The sequence below is a fragment of the Mycothermus thermophilus genome (genome assembly GCF_041956435.1).
Source record: "Mycothermus thermophilus strain CBS 625.91 unplaced genomic scaffold VTJ04scaffold_2, whole genome shotgun sequence".
NCBI classification, from domain to species: domain Eukaryota; kingdom Fungi; phylum Ascomycota; class Sordariomycetes; order Sordariales; family Chaetomiaceae; genus Mycothermus; species Mycothermus thermophilus.
The window spans coordinates 3,353,426-3,376,349 of NW_027191428.1; the positions used below are offsets into that span (position 1 = coordinate 3,353,426).

The 22,924-nt window shown below is 56.2% G+C and overlaps 6 protein-coding genes across 6 annotated transcripts; 3 read left to right on the plus strand and 3 right to left on the minus strand.

The window, feature by feature from the left end:
- Nucleotides 1-10: 10 nt before the first annotated feature.
- On the plus strand, nucleotides 11-3,321 carry VTJ04DRAFT_3393 (uncharacterized protein; the record flags this gene model as incomplete). Its single annotated transcript, XM_069361288.1, has 3 exons — nucleotides 11-1,516; nucleotides 1,572-1,934; nucleotides 2,014-3,321. 3 exons carry the CDS (start codon nucleotides 11-13, stop codon nucleotides 3,319-3,321), a joined length of 3,177 nt encoding a protein of 1,058 aa, XP_069221914.1.
- A 459-nt stretch (nucleotides 3,322-3,780) lies between these two features.
- Nucleotides 3,781-13,045, minus strand: VTJ04DRAFT_3394 (uncharacterized protein; the record flags this gene model as incomplete). The annotated part of the gene is made up of 8 exons (XM_069361289.1): nucleotides 3,781-3,800; nucleotides 3,868-6,332; nucleotides 6,393-10,875; nucleotides 10,930-11,270; nucleotides 11,329-12,702; nucleotides 12,763-12,811; nucleotides 12,871-12,918; nucleotides 12,985-13,045. 8 exons carry the CDS (start codon nucleotides 13,043-13,045, stop codon nucleotides 3,781-3,783), a joined length of 8,841 nt encoding a protein of 2,946 aa, XP_069221915.1.
- A 997-nt stretch (nucleotides 13,046-14,042) lies between these two features.
- On the plus strand, nucleotides 14,043-19,512 carry VTJ04DRAFT_3395 (uncharacterized protein; the record flags this gene model as incomplete). The annotated part of the gene is made up of 4 exons (XM_069361290.1): nucleotides 14,043-14,226; nucleotides 14,303-14,932; nucleotides 15,000-19,375; nucleotides 19,447-19,512. 4 exons carry the CDS (start codon nucleotides 14,043-14,045, stop codon nucleotides 19,510-19,512), a joined length of 5,256 nt encoding a protein of 1,751 aa, XP_069221916.1.
- A 654-nt stretch (nucleotides 19,513-20,166) lies between these two features.
- Nucleotides 20,167-20,614, minus strand: VTJ04DRAFT_3396 (uncharacterized protein; the record flags this gene model as incomplete). The annotated part of the gene is made up of 2 exons (XM_069361291.1): nucleotides 20,167-20,351; nucleotides 20,413-20,614. The coding sequence occupies 2 exons, from the start codon at nucleotides 20,612-20,614 to the stop codon at nucleotides 20,167-20,169; spliced, it is 387 nt and encodes a 128-aa protein (XP_069221917.1).
- Nucleotides 20,615-20,717: 103 nt separating this feature from the next.
- VTJ04DRAFT_3397 (uncharacterized protein) lies at nucleotides 20,718-20,966 on the plus strand (the record flags this gene model as incomplete). The annotated part of the gene is made up of 1 exon (XM_069361292.1): nucleotides 20,718-20,966. The coding sequence occupies one exon, from the start codon at nucleotides 20,718-20,720 to the stop codon at nucleotides 20,964-20,966; it is 249 nt and encodes an 82-aa protein (XP_069221918.1).
- A 33-nt stretch (nucleotides 20,967-20,999) lies between these two features.
- VTJ04DRAFT_3398 (uncharacterized protein) lies at nucleotides 21,000-22,230 on the minus strand (the record flags this gene model as incomplete). The annotated part of the gene is made up of 2 exons (XM_069361293.1): nucleotides 21,000-21,223; nucleotides 21,303-22,230. 2 exons carry the CDS (start codon nucleotides 22,228-22,230, stop codon nucleotides 21,000-21,002), a joined length of 1,152 nt encoding a protein of 383 aa, XP_069221919.1.
- Between the last annotated feature and the right edge of the window lie 694 nt (nucleotides 22,231-22,924).

The window sequence follows — 22,924 nt, forward strand, 5'->3', positions numbered from 1 at the left end:
TTCCTCCAAGATGGAGGCCGCCGGCCTTGCTGTCGGCCTGGCTGGCTTGTTCATCCCATGCCTCAATCTCTACCAGATTGTGGAAAGGGGAGCCTACTTAGGAGAAGATTGGCTCATCCTGGAAACAAAGTTCAAGAATCAACGCATGCGGTTTCTTGCCTGGGGCCAAGCATGTGGTCTTGATCCCCAAAATCCCACCGTCGAAGCACTTGGATGGAGCAGAGAGGTTGCTGCCGAGGTCGAATTCACCTTGAAGTGCATCGAGAAGCTCTTCCAACGACATAAGAAGCTACTCAGAAAGTACGGATTCTTCCCAGATACCAAGGGCTCAGTCAGCAAGGCAGTGGCTCTCGTCCCTTGGAATAATGCTTCAGAGATCGCATCTTCGGCGGCCGGCCTCATCAACGGATTCCGATTTGATGCCGCTGACTCAACTGGGCCATCCTCAAGAAGACGTTCATTTCGAAAAGCAGTTCAATGGACAACAAGTGATGATAAGAAAACCTTCGAGGACTTAGTCCAGCACCTGAAAGACTTCAACGATCACCTCGATTTCGTCGCCAACAAACTTGGTGTCCGCGAACGGCAGCAGGACCTCATCCGAAAAGAGGTTGAGAATATCAGGGGTATCAATGAACTGGACCTTATGGGCACTGCTCACATGGGAGGGCGCGATCCTGTGGCAGATGTCGCCAGGTCCCAACTGTACGAGTTGGAATGTGCCAGGCCAAGGACGACGCAGCTGGGGAATACTCAGGATTCTGCCGATGATAAGGCCACTCCTTGCAAAGGACCTTCTGATTCTGACTGGGACCTCATCAACCAACTCAACTCATTACTCGTTCCCGCACCGAAAGACGCCTGCTATCAGGTCCTTCACCGTGTAGTCTGTGATGGCCAACTCGTCGCAACCTACCTCGACCAGCCTAGCTACCAGCCAGGAGGGAGCGGAACTGAACAATGCATGGTCGTTGACAGGGACGACCCGTTTCACGATCCAGTACCTTTGCACCTTGTTGGGAACTGGCCAGTAAACAACATCGACCGATATATCGAGCACAACAGCCATCTCGAATTTTGCATGTTCAAGGACTATCTTTGCGATCACAACCTCAGCACTGAGAGAGTAGTACAATGTACAAGCTCACGAATCCGGCTGCTCTCAGCTAAGCTTTGCAAGGAGCTGAAGGCGATGCGCGGCGTCTCATGCGAAAACCTCCCTCTCTGGAAGGCCTTGCCAGATGTCGAACGTGGAATCGAGCTCTGCTCTCCTTACCCGTGGTTCTACTATGACAGGGACAGGATCCAGAAGATCTTGGACAAGGCAAAGTCGGCTGACGACACCAAGTCGAGTGACGACACATTGATGGTTGCCACCGTTCCCTCCATGACAGCCTCTCTGCGGCGCTTTTGCGAAAGCATCGAAGAGTGTATGAAGGCTACCTACGACGAAGTTGCACGCAGTGAATCCAGCCACAAGCTTTTCGATCGTTGGCATCTTCTGCCACTGCTCTTCGTAAGTCTTGCGGAAGTTATAAATCCAAGTGTCGCCTGCTGACCAGTCCGCAAAGCCACCGGACAACATCGTGGTTGAACGAAGCTCTGAGGGCGAGCCTGAAAGCCAATGCTTCAGGCAAGTTGGACTGGCCCAAATTGTCCCAGGTCGCGACGAGGACGGCGGTGAGGTTCTTGAGCTCGGTGTTGCCAAGGACTTGTCCACCTCAACAGCGCAGAAAACTTTGTCTATTTCCAAGGCACAGTTCAATGCGGTTTTCAACACCATCGACAATGCGGGTTTAATTGAAAACCTCCCAGTCTATCCGATTCGGCATGCTTCCACTAGAGAACTGCACCATCTTTTCCTTCGAGGTTGGAAGATGTGGCTCCTGAGCTGGGGAACGCACGTGGTCGAGAACACAGGCGATCCTGAACATGTAAGTCCCGATGGATTGCCCTGCGAATATTCATCAGCCAGATATCCTAACCTACGGTGTTGTGGTGTTGACATTGCAGGAGTTCAATGAGTATGTTATCAGTATGGACTCCTACAGACGATTCGTGAGCGAGCGTCCACTCCGTCGACTCGGCTTTGATTGGAACGACCTACAGTCCGAGTCAGAGCCCGTGTTTGATTATGTCGAGCCGGTCGTCCCTGGTTTGTCCGACAGTGAACAGACGTATCTGCAGAAGGCGGATTCCGAGGGCGATTTAAACTCGGACTTCACATCATTCTACGGCATCAGTAAGAAAGGACTGGACTATCTCCTCGTCCAACCGCATGTGACATATGGCTTCCATCTCCGAGACCATGTCTGGAAAAGGCTGTTGGTTACTCCGCTCACAATGCTCCATAAACGCCCGGATCCAAGACTCTCTGCCTTGATCACGCCTACGGCAGAACGGATACTGGAGCCACTGAAGTCGCAGGGCAGGGCTGTAATCGCTGTTCAAGGCCGAGACAAGGACCAAGGACTTCGCGCCATCTCGCAGCATACCAAGAAAGGCCTTTACCGCATCCGTATATCGGCGGAAAGCGAAGTCCCTCTTGCGGAGCGTATTTTCGAACAAGCCATGAACCTCGCGCCTCCTCTCCGCTGCATCATCCTCATCGAGGACCTTGTCGGGGCGCATGTTCCCCAGGGAAGCAAAGGTCAGAAGAATATCACTTCCGCAGTGACGCACGCGCTGCAGTTCCTGGACGAGTTCGACGGCCCTGTGATATTCTCTCTGCCTCACGACTCCGCGGACCTCGACTACCGGCTCAAAAGCAGGATTTGCGCCACGCTCCATTTCGAACCTCGTGTGGACGAGGCGAGGATCGACCGCGATAATACAAGCCAAAATGACCGCCGAGCTCTGTGGGAGCAGTATCTCGGCATCTCAAACTCTGAGATGCCTCAGTCGTGTCGCAAAGAAGACGACGCTCTCACGGAAATCGCCGAAGTCAGCCAGCACATCGACACGCTCTCGCAGTTCATCCTCCCGCCAGCCACCATCCAGTCCCTGGCTCGCTTCGCCACCTGCACCCCCAGGAAGAAAATCGACTGGAGTCTCCTCCTCGACATGGCAAGGCAAAAGGAGCAAGAGCTGGTCCCAGGCCGGGATGATGATAATGATGATGACGGAAAAGAAAACGCCACCGATGCGTCGCCGCCGCCGTCTCCCCCCGACGTCGAGCCGGAACCTGGTCGCCCTGCATCATCCTCCTCCTCTTCAACCAAACCGCCGCGGCCAAAGGTTTTGGAAAGAATGCTGGGCAGGTCTCTCAAGACCCCCAAGGCGCCACCGGTGCTCACGGGTGGTGCTGGTAAAGGAGTGTAGGGACATGGTAGATGGTTTCATCACATTTGATTCATGCCAACAACGGTGGCGTTCCTGCTAACTTGTTCAAGGGCAACAGAGTAATGGGTGGTTGACATGTCGTTGAACTCTTCGGCATTGACCAGTTTCTTGGACCATCAACTCTGCTCGAGCACTTTGCTCGGGTAGCCGTCTGTCTATGCAAACCAGATTGCGAGAGAAGATTTTACTTGGGCGGAATCTGGAACGTAGGATAGGTAGATATGTAGTCTTGTTTTTCTTCCGAGACGTGTCTAGAACAATTGCTTCATTGAGTGAACCATGAAGTCTTGAAATGATATGTAAAGCGCATGTGTTGATATTCAAGTCTACCTGGTGGTGATACAAACAAGCCCTTTCCCGCCCAATATGCTCCTCTCATACACGCCCAACATACCTCATACATACCCCATCTCTCTCACACACACCTCAACCATCCTCTTAAGCATACGCCGCCCAACCTAGCCATACAGTCAGCAAAGCTCTCCACGAAAGCAATCGAATAACACAAGGAGAAGAAAAACTCACCAGAATACAAAACGGCCAAATTCGACACGCTCGTCGCTTGGTTGATCAAATCATTGACCGTCGCCATGACGCTCAGCGTCTTGCTCAGCTTCTTCTTGACCACCTCGATGGCGCGGTCCGCCTCGCTGGGCTCGTTGACCGAACGCGCCTTCTTTTCTGCTCCCCCGATGGCTGCTCCCGCCCCGGCATCATCGCCGCCACCACCATCACCGCCACCATCCTCCCCATCCCCGCCCGCGGCGCGCGCGTTCTGCAGCTTGGCCATGCGCACCGGCGAGATGGACCACTGATACAGCGTATCGTGCCTCAGACTGTCGAGGATGGTCTGGATGGACGCGGCCTCCTCGCGGAGCGCGTCGAGCGTGAACTCGCAGCACCGGCGGAACACGCCCTCAGTCTTTGTGATGCCCATTCCATCGACGATGTCGCGCGTCAGGCGGAAGGGGACGAGTTCGGGAACGGGGAGGACGCGGCCCATCTCGAAGGCGACACCCAAATCGATGTGCACCACTTCTCCCGTCTTGGTGTCGAGCAGGATGTTGTGGCCGTGGCGGTCGCCCAGACCCAAAACATGGCCTAGCATCGAGATGGCGGCCGTGGTGCGCGTGTAGGCGGTGCGCCGCTGGAACCACTCGTCCGGGTCCGGGAAGTACTCCATGAAGAAGTAACGCATGACAGGGTGGAAGCGTTCCATGACCTTGCGGAAGACGGCGATGCGATGCTCGGTCGTCTTGGTCTGTGCGTTGGAGATCTCTTTGCGACACTGCGACCCCTTGAGATCCTTGGGGTAGTACCTCTCGTGCGCGGGCATGAGGTATTCGTGCAGGGGGATCGTGTTGGACACGAACTCGATCAGTCCAGAGGACGACGTGAGCGGCAGCACCTTGTACGTCCTCACTCCGAGGTTTCTCTGGCGGGTGGTGCGATGAAGCTTGAGAAGCTCCGAAACGGCGGCAAACACCTGCTCCATGATAGCGTCCTGTCGGAGGTCGTCGTTGCCCCCCTTGACCAGCTGCTTGAACCGCTGGCCGTTGGTGCCGATAGCCGTGATGATCTTGGGCGCGCTGACGCCCGAGGCGATGGACATCTCAGGCTCGAACTTGTAGATGTGGGGGACATGCGAATAATCCATGGTCGGCGACAGTTCGATCTGCATCGTCGGCGGCGGGATGGAGTATCTAGACAGAATGGACAAGAAATTCCGCCCGGCTTCCGTAGACTTGATGGGAATCTTGTGGCCGGCCTTGAACCTGGATTGATCACGTTCCATGGCCAGACCGTGGTACGCTCGGCTGGTCTGGTCGATGGCTGGCCAGATTTTGCACACAGCCTCGTGTTTGTTGAGGTGCTTGGCCACTCTGTCAGTAGCCTTCTGCCGGGAGACGGCCACCTCGTCATCCTTGTTGACCCGCGTCCGCGCCCCAGACCAGATGTGGTACATGCCGTGGTAGGGATGCTCAACGCAGATGCGGTAGACAAGGTTGATGAGCGTTTCCTGGAACAGCGTCGTCTGGTCCTGAAGGCGTGACGAAAGTTGGTTCATCAAGGGCGCGAACTTGCGGCTAGGAACTTTGGTGATGTGCTTCTTGACCGCCTCGTTCGCCACCTCCTCGTCGGACCTCTCAAGCCAGAGGGCCATGAATCGCAGGGCATCGCTATTGTGCTCGTCGGATGCTGCGAGCGAGAGCAGGTAGTTCTCCAAGCTAAGCCGAAGAAGCTCAGACCGGGTCTGCTCAACTCGGCGCAGCTCCTGCTGGTCGAGGTCCTGCCACTGCTTGGCCTTTGCGAGGTGGCTAGAGTAGCGGTGCTTTTGCTGCGAGTCCTTTGCGGTGGCGATCAGGGCTTTGAGTTGCGCCACTTCCTCGTCCTTGCCCTTTTTGAGATTCTGCAGACGCGCCAGATCCTCCAGGCTGTCTGGGTTTTGTAGCTGCTCATCACAGAACATGGCGAACTGATGGAACACCTGGCCGGCGTCCTTGCCTTCGATCTTGCCCCTGAGCTCCTTGAGCGCGGGTTCCAGGTACTTCTTCTGGATGTTGTCAGGACTCTCAAGCCGGGCCACCGACACCCGGTAACCAATCTTGGAGAGCAGGTCGGACCGGCTGACAGGAACCGTTTGCTTCTTCAGAGTGGATTCCTTGTCGATGTTCTGGAGCAGCCTGATTGACGTGATCATCTCGCCTTGGTCCCACAGCGCATTGGCAGTCTCCATCTTGACGGCGGCGTCGATGCTGAGGTTCAAGGACTCGCTTGGCTTGATAAGGTCCGTGAGCGTGGTAGAGAGATTCAACGTCTCCTGGTTTGCTCGATGGAAGCGGAATATGTTCGATGAGAGCAGCAAGCCTCGGACCTGGAGCAAACGAGCATCTCCCGTGGTCAACCCAGCCGCTCTCAGCCTACCATGTTGACTCCACATGCTAAGGGTCGTCTCCCTGCATGACAGGATTTGGCTCACGTCGGGGTAGCTGTCACAGTCAGCGTTCTGTTTATTTTTCCCGTTTGTTCCATGGGGAAGGAGTGCTTACCGTCCGCTCATCATCCACTTGGCTCGACTCTCAAAAGTCTGCAAGGCGAGCTCAATCTCGGACTTGTCTACCACATTGAGAATGTCCTCAAGCTCGGCCAGCACAGCAAGGCCTCCGAGCTGGTGGCGCAGCGTTGACGTGTTGAGGCTGCGGTTTGTCAGTTGCCGTACCGTGCTCTTCAGCCCCTCGTGGATGGCGGCCCGGACAGCCTCCACGTTCGGAGCCTGGTGCATTGTTTGGTATGCCTTGTACACAGTCACGGCCCAGTTGTCGCTAGTAGCTGGGGCCGGGAGATTCCAGATCTCGAGCCTCCTTGCCGTAGTAAACGTCCCGTCCAGGGAGTCGGACGAACCGTTGAGGCTCTGTTGTGTCTGCAGCAGCGAGTTGGACAGACCCGAAAGCCCGAGACGGCTCAGGGCCTTGATGAGAGCTTGGCCATCCGCACAAGCTCCCGCAGCCCGGCTCCGCAGGTGAGTGTCATATAGCGCGCCCCGGAATGCAAGGCTCTTGGCTCCATCGTTTTCGTACTCAAGACGGGAGATGACGGAAGATAGAGACGGGTCCTGGCTGATGCCGTAGTACGCATCGGGATCATCAATGTTCTCAAAGATGTTCAGCAGGAGCTCGTTCGAGTCTTCCTCAAAGTTGGCCGATGAACGCCTCGATGCCCTGCTGAATTCAGAGCTGGCAAGCTCAACAAACAGCAGAGCAACCTTGAACATGCCGCAACGCTGAGCAGCCTCAGCAGCGCTCGACAAGTTGACGTCCAACCAGTGACTTCGGTCTGCAATGGAAGCCTCACCCGGGAAGGCTTGGATCCTCAGGTAGAGAATCATGTTGATGAGGAGCTTCAGATTCTCCTTGGCCGCGTCGGATTTGACATTCAACCATTCCCTAAGAGCATCAGACAGCTGTCTCTTTGCCCACTGTTGCTTATCCAGCTGATGCATCAAGACAAGGTGGACGACGAAAGGGAATGCTCTCTCGGCGAAGCCCTTAACCTTGGTCAGAATCGGAGGAAGCACTTTGAGTGTGGCGATCTCGGGCGCCGACTGTGCCAGAAGCGTTGCCAGCTCTCGAGCAAAGCTTGGACTCTCGAGGTGCTGGACAGAGAACACCTCACCCGGAACAGGTGTGTTGACGTTGAATTGATCGCTCCGAGGTGAGTAGTCAAAATGTTCCCAGTTCGACGCGACCAACAGCGGCTCTGAGAGACTCTTCTGGCAAGCGGTAATGAGGTCATGGTCCTCCTGGCGCGTAGCATCAGTAACAATGGTGCGAAGCGCAGCCTCTGCGAGGCCGGCCGTGAAGCAGTCGCCGCTGACAGTCAGCGCCTCGATGAGATTCAAGAGGCCTTCTTCGGAACCCCCCACATTCATCGTGAGCCGCATGTACTCCTTAAGCTGGGACTCGCGCAGGAGCTCGTCCGGAACTTCACCCGATGCCGCAAATGAACGGCCCAGGACTCGTCCTGCCCAGGCCAGATACTCGCCGCTCAGGCGCTGGTGAGAGGCACAGCTCTTCCACACAACAGCGCTATGATTCAAGGCATCACCATCCGTCTCGATGACGTCCAGGCGGGAAGTCGGGGGAGCTTTGAAGGCTCCACAGAGCATGGTTAACGCCACTTCGCGCGACGGCTCGTTAAGCAGCTGATTATCCCGATCCCAGTCTTCCAAGATGGCGAGAAGGAGATTGCTCTCGTGGGTACCCTTCTCGGCGTTGCCGAACGAACGAATCTGGGCAGCAGATTGTGTGATAGACCTGAAGGCGAGCTTCTGCTTTTCATCCCGGAACGCCGGTGATTCATAGTTTGCCAGATACTTGGAGAACCATGAATGGAATTCCTGAGCCTTTGACTTGGTCGCCTTGAACTGGCTCTCTTGCGTCGTGCTGGCTTGGCTTGACTCCAGGAAAACTCGCAAGTCGGAGAGACTCGACAGGGCATACCCAGCCAGGAAGGATGGCGTCTGCTTGAGGTGAGCATCCCCTTTTTGGATGAGATACCGAGTGATGCCGAGGGCGTCATCGGCACATTCAGGATCGACAATGAACGCACGAAGGGCATGCAGCAGCATCTCAAGGGGGTAGCCAGACGTGGCGCTCGATCCGGCCATGCAAATGAGAACACGGATTTTTCGCAGGACCGAGCAGGCATGCAGCGGACCGAGAGCCGGGTGGATTGTGTTCAATAGTTTCCGCGCGACGAAGACAACGAAAGACGGAGTCCACAACTTTTCTAGCGGGTACGACGGGAGTCGGTTGCACATGTAGGCGATCTCTCTGGGCAGATATTTGGCCTTGAACATCGGTTGCTGGTTCGGCGGGAGGGATGCGTCCAAGTATCCGAGCTTCTTGATCTCGTCCATGGCCTCAGCGGCATATATGAACTGCTCGTCTCGCCGGAACGCCTTCTCGATCGGATCCTCCTGATCAAAGATGTCGAAAAATGTGGCGACAATGTCGATGAAGTTCATGCAGACATTGTCAGAATACTTTTCTTTGCCCAGAAGCTTCTTGAGACGGCTCTCCCCGGTAACATAATTGGCACCTCTCGGAACGCTGATGTCGTGAGCGATGCAGTACGCGACAATCTTGGTGAAACTCTGCAGGACTAGTTGCTCGGGCGTCAGACCCAAGGATTGTGCCAGATCATAGGCCTCTTTCTCCTGCCCACGCATCATCATGATTGCGGCAGCTTCGGTTTGAGCTTCTTGGAGGAGGTCATGAAGGCTGGCGAAACCAAAGATCTGAAAAGGGATGTCCTGAATAGAGTCGGATTCGAGCCAGGTGTACAGGAGCTGGGGAGCAAAGAGCGCGAAGAGCTCCTGTGGCCCAGTAAGCTGCAGCGTGTTCGAAACAACACGGAGACAGCTCGTGGCGTACTTGGCCGAGTCAGGAATCTTGCCCGGCGTTTCGAAGATGTGGTAGATGCAGCGTCGCAGAAGGGTTGGCCATCGACAAGCAAGCTCGGCGAGGACAAAAAGCCGGAAGGCGATCCCTTCACTGACCCGAGGGTCGGCCGGAAGGCTCTGCAGGACGTCGACGAAAATATCGTCATGCGTCTTGAGAACATAGAGACCGAAGATTTTGGGCAGATTGCGACCAATAAAGTACTTGACATCCATGGGGCCATCTTGCAGGATGCTCAAGAGCGTGGATCGCGACGAGGGCAACTGAAGACCGGAGGCGTAATCCGGCTTGACCTCTTGGACGTGCAGGAGCAATTCAGACAGGCGGATCTGGGCGGCCCCGGACAGCGAATTGTGAGGTAAACAGTTCTTCACCAGATAGTGGTAAAGGTCGCCAGCCATGTCAGTGATTTCCATACCCTCGTGGGTCCACAGGCTGATGAGGCAGTCCATTATGTCGAGGCACAGGGCTAACGCCACCTCACAGCACGAGAACTCGTGGGTGCTGATGATGCTGCCGGCAAGCTCCAGAACTTTCACTGCTGATTCGATCGGGATAATAGCGTCCGTCGAGAGCAGCTCCTGTATAAACGCCCGACAAGACAAGAACTGTTCTTTGGGCAGCTCCGCGAGCAGGTCGATGATAGGTTCGGGGACGCGTCCGATCGCACCATCGTCAATCCCGATGACACCAAGGAGGTGAACGCGCAGGGCTGATTCGAGATAGAACGCCTCAGGTGTGAAGGAGAGCAGGATGTCTCTCCGCGGCAATGTCTTCGCCTTCGACACAACACTGGCTTGACTTGTCTGCGACTCGAACTCATCGTCAACGTCATGGACCTCCTGGTTCCGGAGAGATGACTCCCGACGGGTCCTCTCATGCAAAGCCTCCGATAACCTCCCAAAGAAATTGAGCAGGTGTGGGCTGTCGTTCTTCAATGCGGATAGCTTGGAGTCTTGAAGGGGCGGGATGTACGGGGCCGAACAGGCCAGGATGAGCTCAAAGAAGTTCTCGTTAGAGGGGGCTGAGAGGATAACCCGCAGTGTGGCGTCAACGATCTCGAACAGCGAGGTTTCGAGGTTCCTCGACGCTACTAAGTTCAGGTTTGAGAGCTCAGGGAGCACCAGAATTCCAGTGAGGCATGCAAGGAGAAGGCTCTGCAAACGCTCCGTCGACACCGGGACACCGCCTTCATTCCCGCGCTTCTGCCATGACTCGGCCACTCGGTGGAGTTCCTCAACCTTGGGGTAAAGTAATTCAAGCGCCAACTTCCTGGCAGGTTGATATCCGGATGGATCAACCACCTGTTGGGTCTCGGATGGAGGCTCAGCTTCTGACGGCTGTGACGAAGACAGCATGTTGGAGGAGTCATCCTGATCCACGAGTAGGAGGTATCGAATGAATGGGAGCATTTCAGTCTGACTCTTCCAGAACTGCGCAATTGGTCCGCCGAAGAGGCGGAGGGGAGCCGCCATCGGGAGTGGCGGTGCACCGTAACACGCCCTCAGCAGGTTGACGATATCGTACGGAGTGGCATGGGTTGCGTGAAGAGAGGCATACACCAACTCGGCTGCAGAACGTCAATGACATGTACTTAAAAACGAGACGGATTTGAGGGGCTCACCTGGACTCCATCTTGCAAACACCCATCGGATAATATGGTCCGAGGTTGCTTGGCTGGCATTGGGAAACATATGGTTACGGAGACGCAGAAGGCTCAACATAAACATGAGGGAGGAATCCACGAGGATTGCAGGGCCACTGATGTCGGCAGTTGTGACGATCTGGTTGACATCGTCGGCAAGCTCGTGTCTGGGGACGAGGCTCGCTTTCAAGATGGCGTTGAGGAGGACGCAAGCCGCACGGCTCACCGGCGGTAAGGACAACGCCCTCACACCGAGCTGCCAGAGCTGCTTCCATGACCCCGCGAGTTTCGAATGCTGTGATGGGGAATGGATTGCGAGACTGGCCTTGTTAGCTTAGAAACCAAGGTACCAAAGACAGCAAGGACTAGGGTACTTACCTGGCACAAGCAATCATGGCCCAGGATGCTACGGTTGCTTGCTTCGCCGTGACTGATTTGGTCAATTCGGGAAGTATCTCAGTCACATCCTCCAACGACGGGGGCTTTTGCTTCACGAGGAAAGGTAGGAGCTGGAGAGCTGATAGGTGGATTGCTGGATCCAGCGACTTAAGTTTTTGCTGAATCCGGTTTGCGCTGCCCGCGACTCGACGCCGCTTTCGAGGTTGATCGTCGTCGGTGATTTGTTGGCTATGCTCGCGCTGAGTGTACCGAGAGTATGCGCCCTCCAGAATGGCAATGTTCTCAAGAAGAGCCCAGTTCTGTTCACCAGGCGGATGGTAGGGCCGCAGAGCAAAAACACCAGTTGAGGCGTGATCTGAGGGGAGGAGCATTCCGGTGAAAGTCAGGTCGTCCAGCTGGAGCCGTGCACGTTCTTCGCGTCTCGAGTAGTCGGCCCACAGCGCCTCGAGCAAGTCTTCGACGTCCTGAAAGACGGCGGCATCGACGGATTCCCGAAGTGCGCTCTCCACATAAAGATGTGTGACATAGATGGTCTTGAGCATCTCATCACGAACCGCATTCAGCATGGCATCGCGAGAAAGTGCGCGAGGCTGCCACCAGTATGAAGCCAGAGGAAGCGCCGCTCTTGCCATCTTCGCTGCCAAGGTAATGTCCTCTGCCTGGACGCGCTGGAAGATAGTATTGAATGCCGAAAATGCGACCTTCTGGAGCTCGCCAATCTTCATGCTGCGCGACTGCAAGATCCCCAATACAACGGTTGACGCCTTGTCAGCCTTGCTCGGGACTGGCGCGTTGGGAGCCGCCACGAGCAAACTGAGGCACGTCAGAAACTCCAGAGCGATCTGGCTGCTAACCTGGCTTGCGTCTTGTGATGCCAGAACAGATCCAGATCTGGCACTAGCCCCAGGAGCTGGAGATGCACGAGTCAGCGACCCGCTGTCACGGTCACCCGTCTCAAGGTAGCGGAAGAGGGCATCGACACAGAAGTCGACACACGTGTCCCAGCTCTCACTGGACACGGCCGTCAGGTGCTCGACATTGGCCGGGAAGCTGAGGAACGTCACCAACGTCTTGACGTAGTCCTTGAGAAGAGGAGCGATGAAGGTGTCCTCGGGGCCAAGAAGAACCTGGGTGATGTGGTCGATGATGGCCTTGGCCGTCTTGCGCTTGATCTTGGTGGCTCCATGGCGGACGGCTCTGCGCAGTGCCTCGGCACACTTCTCCAGCCTCGCAGCCGCGTTGGCGACGGACCTGGCTGTCTTCTTGGAACTAAAATAGCCCTCTTTTTCTAGGAGGATGCAGCGGAAGATAGCTTCATAGAGTGAGTGGTAGGACTTGTCGTCAAAGGGGTTTCTGGTTTGATGAGCAATGTTGTCCGAGCATGGACTGGGGGATTTCATGAGAGACACATACCTCTGAGCCTGAGAACCTCGGTCCACGGCGTTGAAATATGCTAAAAGGTCTGAAGAATAGGCGTCAGTTGTGTAAAGGAGGAATATCAACTGCAGCATTTGAGCTTACCATCAACAGCATCTTTGCGGGTTGTAGCCGTTCCGCTCGTGAGCTGGGCTGGATGAGTCCATGTCAGATCGATGAACGTCTCTCAAAAGCGAATATCCTTCCGGAACCACTCACAAGCAATTTGCTTGAAATTGATTGTTTCACCGTTGTTGTATGTCTTTGGATGCCGAGGCATGGTTTGCTCTGAGTTTGAGATCGGGACCAGCGCCGAGGCGAGGTCTTCGATCTCGTTGGGAGGAATTCCAGTTGCACCTTGGGACGACGGGCACCGTCCAGTTACTGTAGCCGGGCACAATGGAGCCTCATCCAAAGGTTTGCACTCTAGTTGTATGTGTGCATCCGTGGGTTATTATAGGATCTGAATCCGTCCAGAAGTGGCAGTGGAGAACGGGTTGTTGAGTCTGAGATGTTGTGGCAGATGCAAAAGTCCAACAGAAAAAAAGCAAGCCGAAACCCGGGTCTCTCTGTTTTGACGAGGGTTTCGTCTTGTTAGTGTTGGCTTGGGAACAAGATGGCCGGACAGGAAAGATTTGGACATGCAAGATGGAGTCAGAGATATCTTTAATCACCCTCCACAGAATCAAGAATTCGATAAAGAGCAATGTGCAGGTTTAGATTCTCCGTTAGGCTCCCGTCCATGTGGGATGGATGGATGTCCTGAGACTGCAGGCTGCGTGTGAGAAGACGCGCCCGTCTCCCTCCTTCCAGGTCCTAATGTCACCGGCAACAGTCAGAATCAGGCAGGAGCTATGACCACCTCTTGTCTCGCCTCAGCTCTCAGGCTCTCGACGCGCTTCAGCTCAGGAACCTGGGAAAGCGCAGCAGGCGGCCCCACCCTGGGGTAACCTGGCTCCACCAGATCGCGGCAGCAACGGCAGAAACGGCTCACCGCCCAATTCTTTTGTTGACGGTGACTTCCAGTGCAAGCTCGACGCGGGACAGCAGCAGCTTTGGGATCCTGGAACCCAATCTCCATCCAACATCCGCGTCCACCATCCCCTCACAACAAAGGCCCCGGGCCAATTCCGCCGTTTACACCTCCAAGGACAATCCCCGATCTCGGCGGAAAAAAGAGGGCAAAAAGAAGCCACGCGTGACCCGAAAATAAACAAGACGGACAGCCGCCATCCCCGGACAGAGAATGCGCCGCACCTCTTGCTCCGTCAACCGCCATGTCTGAACTCCGCCCTCTCGAGGCTCTCCAGGCCTTGCACGCCGAGCTGGTTGCCGTCCGCCAGCACAGATATGACAACATTCCTGTCTTGGAGCAGCTCCTGGAGGCTCAGACACCCGCCTTCAAGAAGCTCATCGACAAGGCTCCGCGCAACTCGGCCCACCGGACAGAACTGGGGAAAGGTGAGCCCACGCTCCCTGTGTAGAGTCAAGAGAGGAGATGACGGTCCTCTGGTTACTGACAGCTATGGATGGTTAGGCAAGGTAAAGATCGACGGTGAGGAGTATGCCGTGAACGAAGACTTCGTCAACGATTGCCTGAAAACGGCCGACGAGCTGGATCTCGATGAGCTCGAAGCCGCGCGAATCCTGCTCGACTGCGACGCCGAGGGCGACGTTGAGATCCAGAGCCGGCCGCTATGGGAGTGCGGCATCATCCGCTTCCACCAGGAGCGCAGGTTCCTTCTGGATTGCATTCGTCTCTGCCTAGAGATCGCCGCCGATGACGAGTTAGAACCGGGCTTGCAGGATGCCTTTGGCGCTATCACCGAGGAGAAGATCTTTGGGATCCCAGCGCCGGGTGCCCCACGCACCGGCGAAGCCAAAAAGTTTGTGCCGAGATGCGTTGAAGCCATCGCCAGCGTGCGGTCCATGCTCCAGAGCGTCACAGAAAAGGCCGCCGCCCGGAACCTCCTCCAGCAGGCCAACCTCATGCGTGCCCCAGAAAATCAGGAGACGATCGACTTTTCGCGCGCCAGTCTTCTTGAGCAACATGAGTGTTTGGCGGCTATCCTGCACGCTGCCGTCGAGAAGCGCCACGCCACCGTCGATGACTTCAAGAATTTCCTCAGGTCGCTTAAGAAGGTCGACAAGTATGATCATTTCCTGGGTATGTTTGACTGGACCGATTGCTTTTACTAAATCTGCGGCCCTGCTTGCTGACGAAGCCTGACTAGTTCATATGTTCCCGGTGCTCGCGGCCTACGTAACGGCATTTGGCTCCCCGGAAGGCGTGGGCGACCTTCAGCAATCGCGCCAGCTCAACCAAGCCATATGCAAGCCAACCGACGATGATCCTTGGACTCTGCCGTACTTCGGCGCTGCCGTCCGGGCGTGGTGGATTGCCGAGTACAGCGGGTGGTACATCGACGACACGGCGTACGACTTCCAGGGGATCAACCTGGACGAGGAAGACGAGGAAAGGAACCGGCAGTTCCAGGAAGCCCTGAAGGAGGGTGCATTCGACTTCATCCTGTCGCTGGCCGCCGACTGCCGCGCTCAGGAATGGCAAGACCCGGCGCGGCTCGGGATGCGCCAGTGGTTGCCACGCAAGTGCCCGCCTCTGGCCTCTGATCCCTTCCCCTTCAGTCACTTCCTCCAGCAGAGTCTGGTGGTACATCTCGAGGCCTTCATCGATGCCGCCATCTCCAACCTCCCCGACATGTTGCGCAAGCTGCGCACCGAGGAGGACGAGCAGCGCCAGCTCAGCCAGAACCACGAGCAGGACTTTGACCTTGAGCGCTTCCTCATCATTATTTCGTACGCGTACGAGGGTCGTCCTGAGGCTGCCATGTCTTTTTGGGAAGACCCGGACAGCAACCTCGCAGGGTTCTTACAATGGGCGTCGCGACGTGCTTCGACCCCTCTCGTCAGTGCCTTCTGCGAGATGCTGCAGTGCCTTGCCGACAACGAGGAGTGCGCCACTGCTGCTCACAACTTCCTCCTTGACGAGGGCCACCAGGCGTCATCTGGGAAGATGAAACGCACGCAGTCGCTGACGTGGTCTCAAATATTCAAAGAGCTCGAGTATTTCACCAACCGGATTCGCGAGAAGCCCACCCCAACACCACAAAATTCCCTCGTCCAGCGCCCTAGCCGCCCGGGCGTCGACCTGATTGAAACAGAACCTGAGTCCGCCTTGATGTTGGAGTGCTACCTGCGCTTGATCGCAAAGCTCTGCACCGAGAGCGATGTGGCCAGGCAGCGCATGATCGTGGACGAGGAGATGCACGTCGTCGATACCTTGTTCCGGCTCATTGACGGGCCGCTTCCGCCACGGCTTCGCGCTTGCGTCTTCTACGTTTTCCGAGCTCTCATGACGAAGAAGCAGGTGCCGGAGAGCGATGCCTTGTGGAGATACATCGATGCATGGGCGACCAATACTCTCCAGACCACTGGGGCACCGCAGAGAGTGCATTTTGGACAGCCGCAGACACCCGAAGGCTACATGGAGAGCCTGCTGAACGAGCTCGGAAACAACTTCGAGGATGCCAATGGCTTTATCCAGCTCTTGACGTCCCTCTTTGCCCCAATCGAGGGTGACGAGGGCTTGAATGACAACCTTGCGTTCCCCGAGGACCTCGGTGGCAGTACCCGTACCCCAGGCATTGAGCTTTACGTTGACTTTGTCTTCCGCGTCTTCTCTCAAAACTCCCTTGACCTGCCCGATCCTGCCCAACTTCGCACGACGCGCCTGAGCTGCCTTGAGTTCGCTCTGGTGTGCTTGTCGACGTTCAATGAGGACCTCATCATCCTGGGCAACGCGAGCAACATCGCCATCGACGTGGCCATGCCGACGACAGACCTTGCCACCTATGTACGACTGCATCCTTTCGCCCGCGTCATGGAGTGGTTGTTCAACGACAAGGTCGTCACCGCTCTTATCAAGACGATCCATCAGGACCCAGTCGCCCTCGGCGCCGCGTCTCCAGAGTCGCCCCTGGTGCTCGGCATCCTGCGCGCCGTCCAGGTCATGATCAAAGCTTTGGAACTGCAGGAGACATATTTGCACCTAGTGCGACCTGTCATCGAGGCGCTCGAGCCCGGGCAGCGGCGGCCCTCGGTGGCCAGCTCGGCGCTCTCTTCCTTTGAGGATGGCATTCTCAGTCACCTGAACCTTGTGGTCGACCTGGGCAAGTACTGCAACCTGGGCCACGGCGAGCTGACGCTTGCCTGCCTCAAGCTCCTCGAGAAGATTTCGACATCTCCCCGCATCATCTCGGCGTGGAGCCCGGATACCGGTAGGGTTGGACACCGGAACAAGGCTATCGTGCAACTCGAGAGGGACGGCGAGGGCTTGGCCATCGCGGCGTCTCTCGCCGCCAGCCTCCAAGCCACGATGGATCCCGTGCTCGAGGCCGAATCGGAGGACTATGTTATCAAGCTGTTCATACTCGATTTCCTCTATGCCTGCCTCAAGGCGACACCCGACCAGCCCACCATCGCGCACCTTTTGCTTGGTTTCCGCTGCGAGCTTAACAGGCTTTCGATCGAGCCGGGGGGCGTTTTCGATGCGCAAAAATCGCTCTTCCACGCCCTCCTGAACGTCGTCATCACTCTGTCGGTCTATCAAGAAGAGAAGGGTATGCGAGGGTACCTGATCGCCATCAAGTTCCGTATCCTTCGCATCCTCCAGGTCCTCTGGAAGTCCCCGTTGTCTGGGACCCTGGTCATGGATGAGTTGAGGGCAACCAACTTCCTGTTTCACATGCTTCTTAGGGAGGTGCAGATCCAGCCAGACCTTCTGTGGGACGGCGCCGTGGCCGGTGGACCCGACTTTCTGCTGTCGCCCGCCTCGGTGGCCTATATTGATTACCTTGGGGCTCGTGCCATGATCTTCGAGTACATTGGCAAGGAGCTGTGCAGCGTCTCACAGAACCGCATCCCGTCCGTGAAGCGTCAGATTTTCGACGCTCTGAATGGGCAGATTCGGATCGACAACGAGGAGCCGATTATGCTGCCAACCATCTTTGACTTCTTCGATTTCCTGAACCCCGACACGAACTGGGAGGTGCCAACGCCCGATTTCACCTTCTACAAGGACCTCGATCTCCGTCCCTCTGCTATTGAGCATCCCGAGGCGGGTGTGCAATACGACATCCATAAGGTGCGGGAGACGATTGCTCTCAAGCGCAACGAGTTCCGTGACACGCTCCAGATCGCCCCCCCTCAACATCTGGAGGCCATCGAAACCGAAGAGAACATACTCATCGAGTTCCTTACCTTCACCAACCGCCAGAGACTGCTCGCTGCATCACGTCTCACATTGCTCAGGTCATGGGCCAACTTGTTGTTGGTCATGTTTGAGGCCAACGACTTCCGAGGCACGCCAAAGATGGCCTTTTTGCTGCAGGCCCTGCAAGCCATCCTCCCTACTCTGGAAGCTTTCAGCACGCTGAGCCCTGCTGAAGCGTTCGAACTTGCCCGCGTCGCCAAGGTGCTGCTGTTCAAGCTCGACTTCTCACACCAAGACGACGCCGGGGCAAGCACAACAGCGGCCAAAGACCGGTTCGCCGTCGGCAACCTGATCAGCGACAAGCTGTTCCAACTCTTCCAGGTGTGCCTGAGCTCCATCGGCAAGTGGGCCGGCAGCGCGGAACTGCGGGCACTCTACTATGGCATTTGCTACCGCTACCTCACGGCCGTGGTCGATAGGGACACCGTTGCGGCCGCCAGCCTGAACCGTAGCGCCCGGGGTCTCGCCGCCGCACGCGCCAAGACGCTCAAAGCTATCCAAATCCACGGCGACCGTCTCCTCAACGTGATCTGCGACGACGCTCTAGGGAGCGACACATCCTGCCAGACCGCGGCCACCGTGCTCCTGTCGGCGCTCGTCCACACGTCGCTCCGCGCCACCCCCACCGCCGAAGACGACGCCCACATCATCGACGCCCTCAACCGCCTCAACTTCATTGGCGTGCTCGTCGACTCCCTCAAAACCATCCTGGCCGACTGGCTCTCGGTCAATGCCGCGTTGCGCTCCTCTGCAGGCACCGCATCGGAACCCCCCACCATCGACCCCACCGCCGCACGCACCGCGGAGCAGTACCTCAGGGCCAAACTCGCCCTGCTGCAACAGATTGCGCAGACGCGGCAGGGCGCCAAGCACGTGGTGCAGGCGAACCTGTTCCGCGCCATCGACGTGTCGGGCGCATTCGCGGCAGATCCCGAGTTGGAGGTGGACGCGAGCGACGCGAGGGCCCTGGAGCGGCACTACGCGCTGCTCGCGGCGCTGGCCAGGGTGGTGGCGGCCGCGGTGCTGGCGAGGGGCCAGCATAACGTGCCGCAGGGCCGGAGGTTCTTGACGCAGCATCGCGGGCTGGTGGTGCATGTGCTCAAGAAGAGCGCGGGGATCGGAGTGCCTTCTGCTCCTGCCCCTTCTGCCTCTACTGTTTCTGCTGCGGCATCACGGGTCAGGAATGGGGGAGGGTTGTTTGATTGGTGGGGAGTGGGGAATGGGGATGTGGTGGATGCGCAGCAGGCGTTGGAGGAGAGGATTGAGGAGTTGGCGGAGGCGTTTATGTTGCTGATTACGGCGACAGGGTTTTTGGAGGTGAGTTTTTCTGTTCTTGTCTCTTTTCCCCCGCACAGCAAGCTTTTATGAGCTGAGCTAACTGGCAACAGTTCGAGGAGGGCCAGCTATCGGGTGAGAGCCAGATCATCTCGGGGATGACGACGCTCTTCCATTAATTGGGGAAAGGAGGAAGAGACGATGGGAGAGGGAGGGCTCCTGGTCCTGGTGAGTAGTGTTAGGAGGAACGAAGGGAACATGAGAAAGAGAAAGGGCTTGGCTAGAGAGAGAGGGAGAAAGCAATGTACTGTTTGCTGTAGGTGCTGAGTGCGATTCTGCTCTCGTTTTGTGTGTGTCTGTGTTGGGAATACCATAGAGCAAGAAAGACAGAGAGAGAACGTAAAGAGGAGGGTAATGTGAGGTTTTGTGTCGTGTCACTGGATCTGGATACTAAACGGAGCTTGAAGGGCATTTTACCTTTGCCTAATATTTCTCTGGTCCTTTGTGCTGGGATGAATTGAAGGGTGTGTGGACTTGGTATATCCGACTTGAGAAAATAGGTATGAACCTTGGTTGTACAGACTATAATCCCCAATTGCCTGGGTGCTTCATAGGTTGGCGTGTGGTAACAGGTCCCATCTCATCAAACATTCACCACTCCATGCTCCCAAACCCATAGTATGTCCGGAGTAAGGTTCCCAGATATCAGAAAGTACTGCACCAACCAGTTTGTTTTAGGTGGTATGAACGGCATCCATTTGATGAGAAAAGCAACGCAAGAAAAACTGAGAAAAACTAACACGAGTGAACACCCTTCCCGTCCTTAACTCCCATCACAATAACGCCTCTACCCACGCCCAGGCTCCAGGTCCGTTCCAACCCCATATGTGCCCATGTCCATGAATGTCCGTGAATGCAATGAAAAAGGAAACCCATCCCAACCATCCCGTCCGTCCATTCATTGATACGCCACCCTGATTACCTAGGTTCCTTGAATACCCTTCTATACCTGTCTTGCCTGCATGTTCCCTTTTGCTGGTGACCCTTTTTGTGAAATAAATGCACCACAAAAGAAAGACGAAAATGATCCAGCTGCTGGCCCTGCTTGCGCTCCTCCTGGTTGTACTGGTGCGAGGGCTGGTGCTGGGTGCTGGCGCTGATGCTGTAGACGAAACCCGCGAAAGAAGTGATTTGAGGGGGAAAGAAAAGGGGGAAGAAAACGCCTGCTGGATGATGTTGATGGTGTTGTGTACGCATGGGGTTGGATGAGCGAGCCATCATGGTGTCGCGGTTCGTCTGTCCGGTGAGTTGCCGTGCCTCAGCTGGTCCTGTCGGTCTGCATCTTTCGCGGTCCTTACTATGCAGATTGGTGCATAGTCAGTCCATGCTGTCGAAGCACAGCGGGAAAGCGATTCCGCGACGTGATGCCCGCCCTAAACTGGATTCCGCGGCGCTCTGCAACGCGCAGAATTTCGGTCCAGAACAAACCCATGCCCTGTCATGCGAATCAACCACCGCCAACATCCATATCTGTGACCTGTCTCAAGGACAGACACCGAACCGATTGCACCCTTCTGCCCAGAAACGACGGCAACAAGCCAAAGTACACCACGCATCACGACGAGGAATGTGAAAAGACCGTCAGGTCCAACCACCATCACACCACCTAGGCTTGCTCTTCCTCTTGTTTCTGCTGCACCGGAGCCTTGTTGTTGTTGCTTTTGGGGCGGACCTTGAACTTCAACTCCAGCGGGTAGAAGCCCTTATGACGCGACGAATACTTGCCGTTCTGAGGGATGCGGTCGATCTTTTGGCGGCAAATAGGGCAGATGCGGCGGTTGGCGTCCATCTCGAGGGCGGAATGCAGGCATGCGGAACAGAAGAGATGACCTGTCACCAAGAACGTCAGTGGGAATATTCCGCGATGTTGGTTGGGGGTTGTGGTGACAAATGAAAGAAGACTACCCACCGCAGTGCGTCACGGTCAGATCCGTCACGTTATCCATGCAAATCACGCAATCCAGCCCGCCCAGCTTGACCCAATGCTTGTTATCTTGTTGACTGGCCAGCAGCTCCTCAGGGATGTCGTCCTTATCGACGAGGTCGACGACCTCAATCCCATCAAGGGTGTTGTCGCTGAAGAGGTTGGTGCCGTCGTCATCGTCCTCGCGCTTTCGCTTGGCGGTGCTATTGCCGGTGGCGGGGGTCGCGAGGACAGAAGGGGAAGAGCTTGATGCGCCGCCGCTGCTGGCGCCGCCTCTGGTCGGTGTCGCAGGACGGATAGGGCGCGGGGCGGCATTGCCGGGTCCAGGTCCACGGGCGTTGGAGGCACGGGAGCCGCGTGAGCCGCGAGCAGGGGTGGCGGACGACATTCGGGAGGACGTGGCTCGGGTCCTGGGGGTGGACCGATTGGTATTGTGAGGCGTACGCGCGCGAGAGGCGGGAGGTTCAGAGGAAGGACGTGCGGAACGAGAAGAATCGGTGCCAAGTCCACGCAAACGGTCGTGAAGGGCGAGGTGAAGTTGGAAACCTGGACTTAGAGGCGGCTGGGAAGCCCCGCGGAGCGTCGGGTTGGTGGGAGGGTTTTGTCCCGGAAGTTGAGAAGTGGATGGCTGAGATGGGTTGACGTTGAAAGGGCCGGAATTGATCGGGGGCCTGGAATGAGTGGGGCCCGTGGCGCTGCCGAAAGGTGGAGCATTCTCATCCCGGCTTGGCGCGTGTCGGGGCAGATCCTCGGGCCCTGGCTGTAAGGATGCGGGTCCGGCATCCGCCGCGACGGTTTCTATGCTTGGCATGTCGTGGTTTCCGTGGGGCAGGCTGACGGGTTGACCGTTTAAATCCAGAAGTGAACACAGAGTCCGCGACTGGCGGCTGCTCGGATTCTCAGCAGTGTCCATTGGAAAGAAGTTGACGATGGGTTGACGTGGTAGACGAGCGAGGTTGAGGAATGTGTCTAGGGGAGATGTGTGAAGTAGGTTGAAAGAGGAGTGACTCTGGAGGAGACTTGTGTGAAGTGAAGTTTGAAAGAGGATATTAAGTCTGGGGGAGATGTGTGAAGGAGAGGTTGAAAAATCGACTTGGTCGACTTTCTGCAAAATTCACTTTGCGTGAAACGTAAGAGAACTGATGGATTGTGGAAGGAATAAAACTGAGTAAGAAACCCGGAGCAAGGTTGATGTTGTGGAAGTGAAAGAAAGAGAGTTCCAGGTTGTTGTGTAAGTGTTGGTCTGATTTTCTCGCTTCCCAACCCTCCTGCTCTAAATCATCAACCGTGTGTGGTCGACTTTATGATTCACTTGGTGTGGAAAGGGATCAATTCTGACGAGTTGTTGAAGGAAGAAAGCTGAGGAAGAAATCTGGGCGAAGTCTGATGTGGTGGAAGTAAAAGAAGTGAGTTCTACTCGTAGGTTGTTGTGTAAGTGCCCGCTGATCTGATGCTTTCAGTTCCCAACCCTAACCCCTGCAATCATCCGCCTTGTGTGGCCGACGTTATGATTGACTTGGTGTGAAAACATACGAAGGGCTGACGAGTTGTGAAGAGAGGAAAACTGAGGAAGAAATTTGAAGGAAGTCTGATGTGGTCGAATGGAA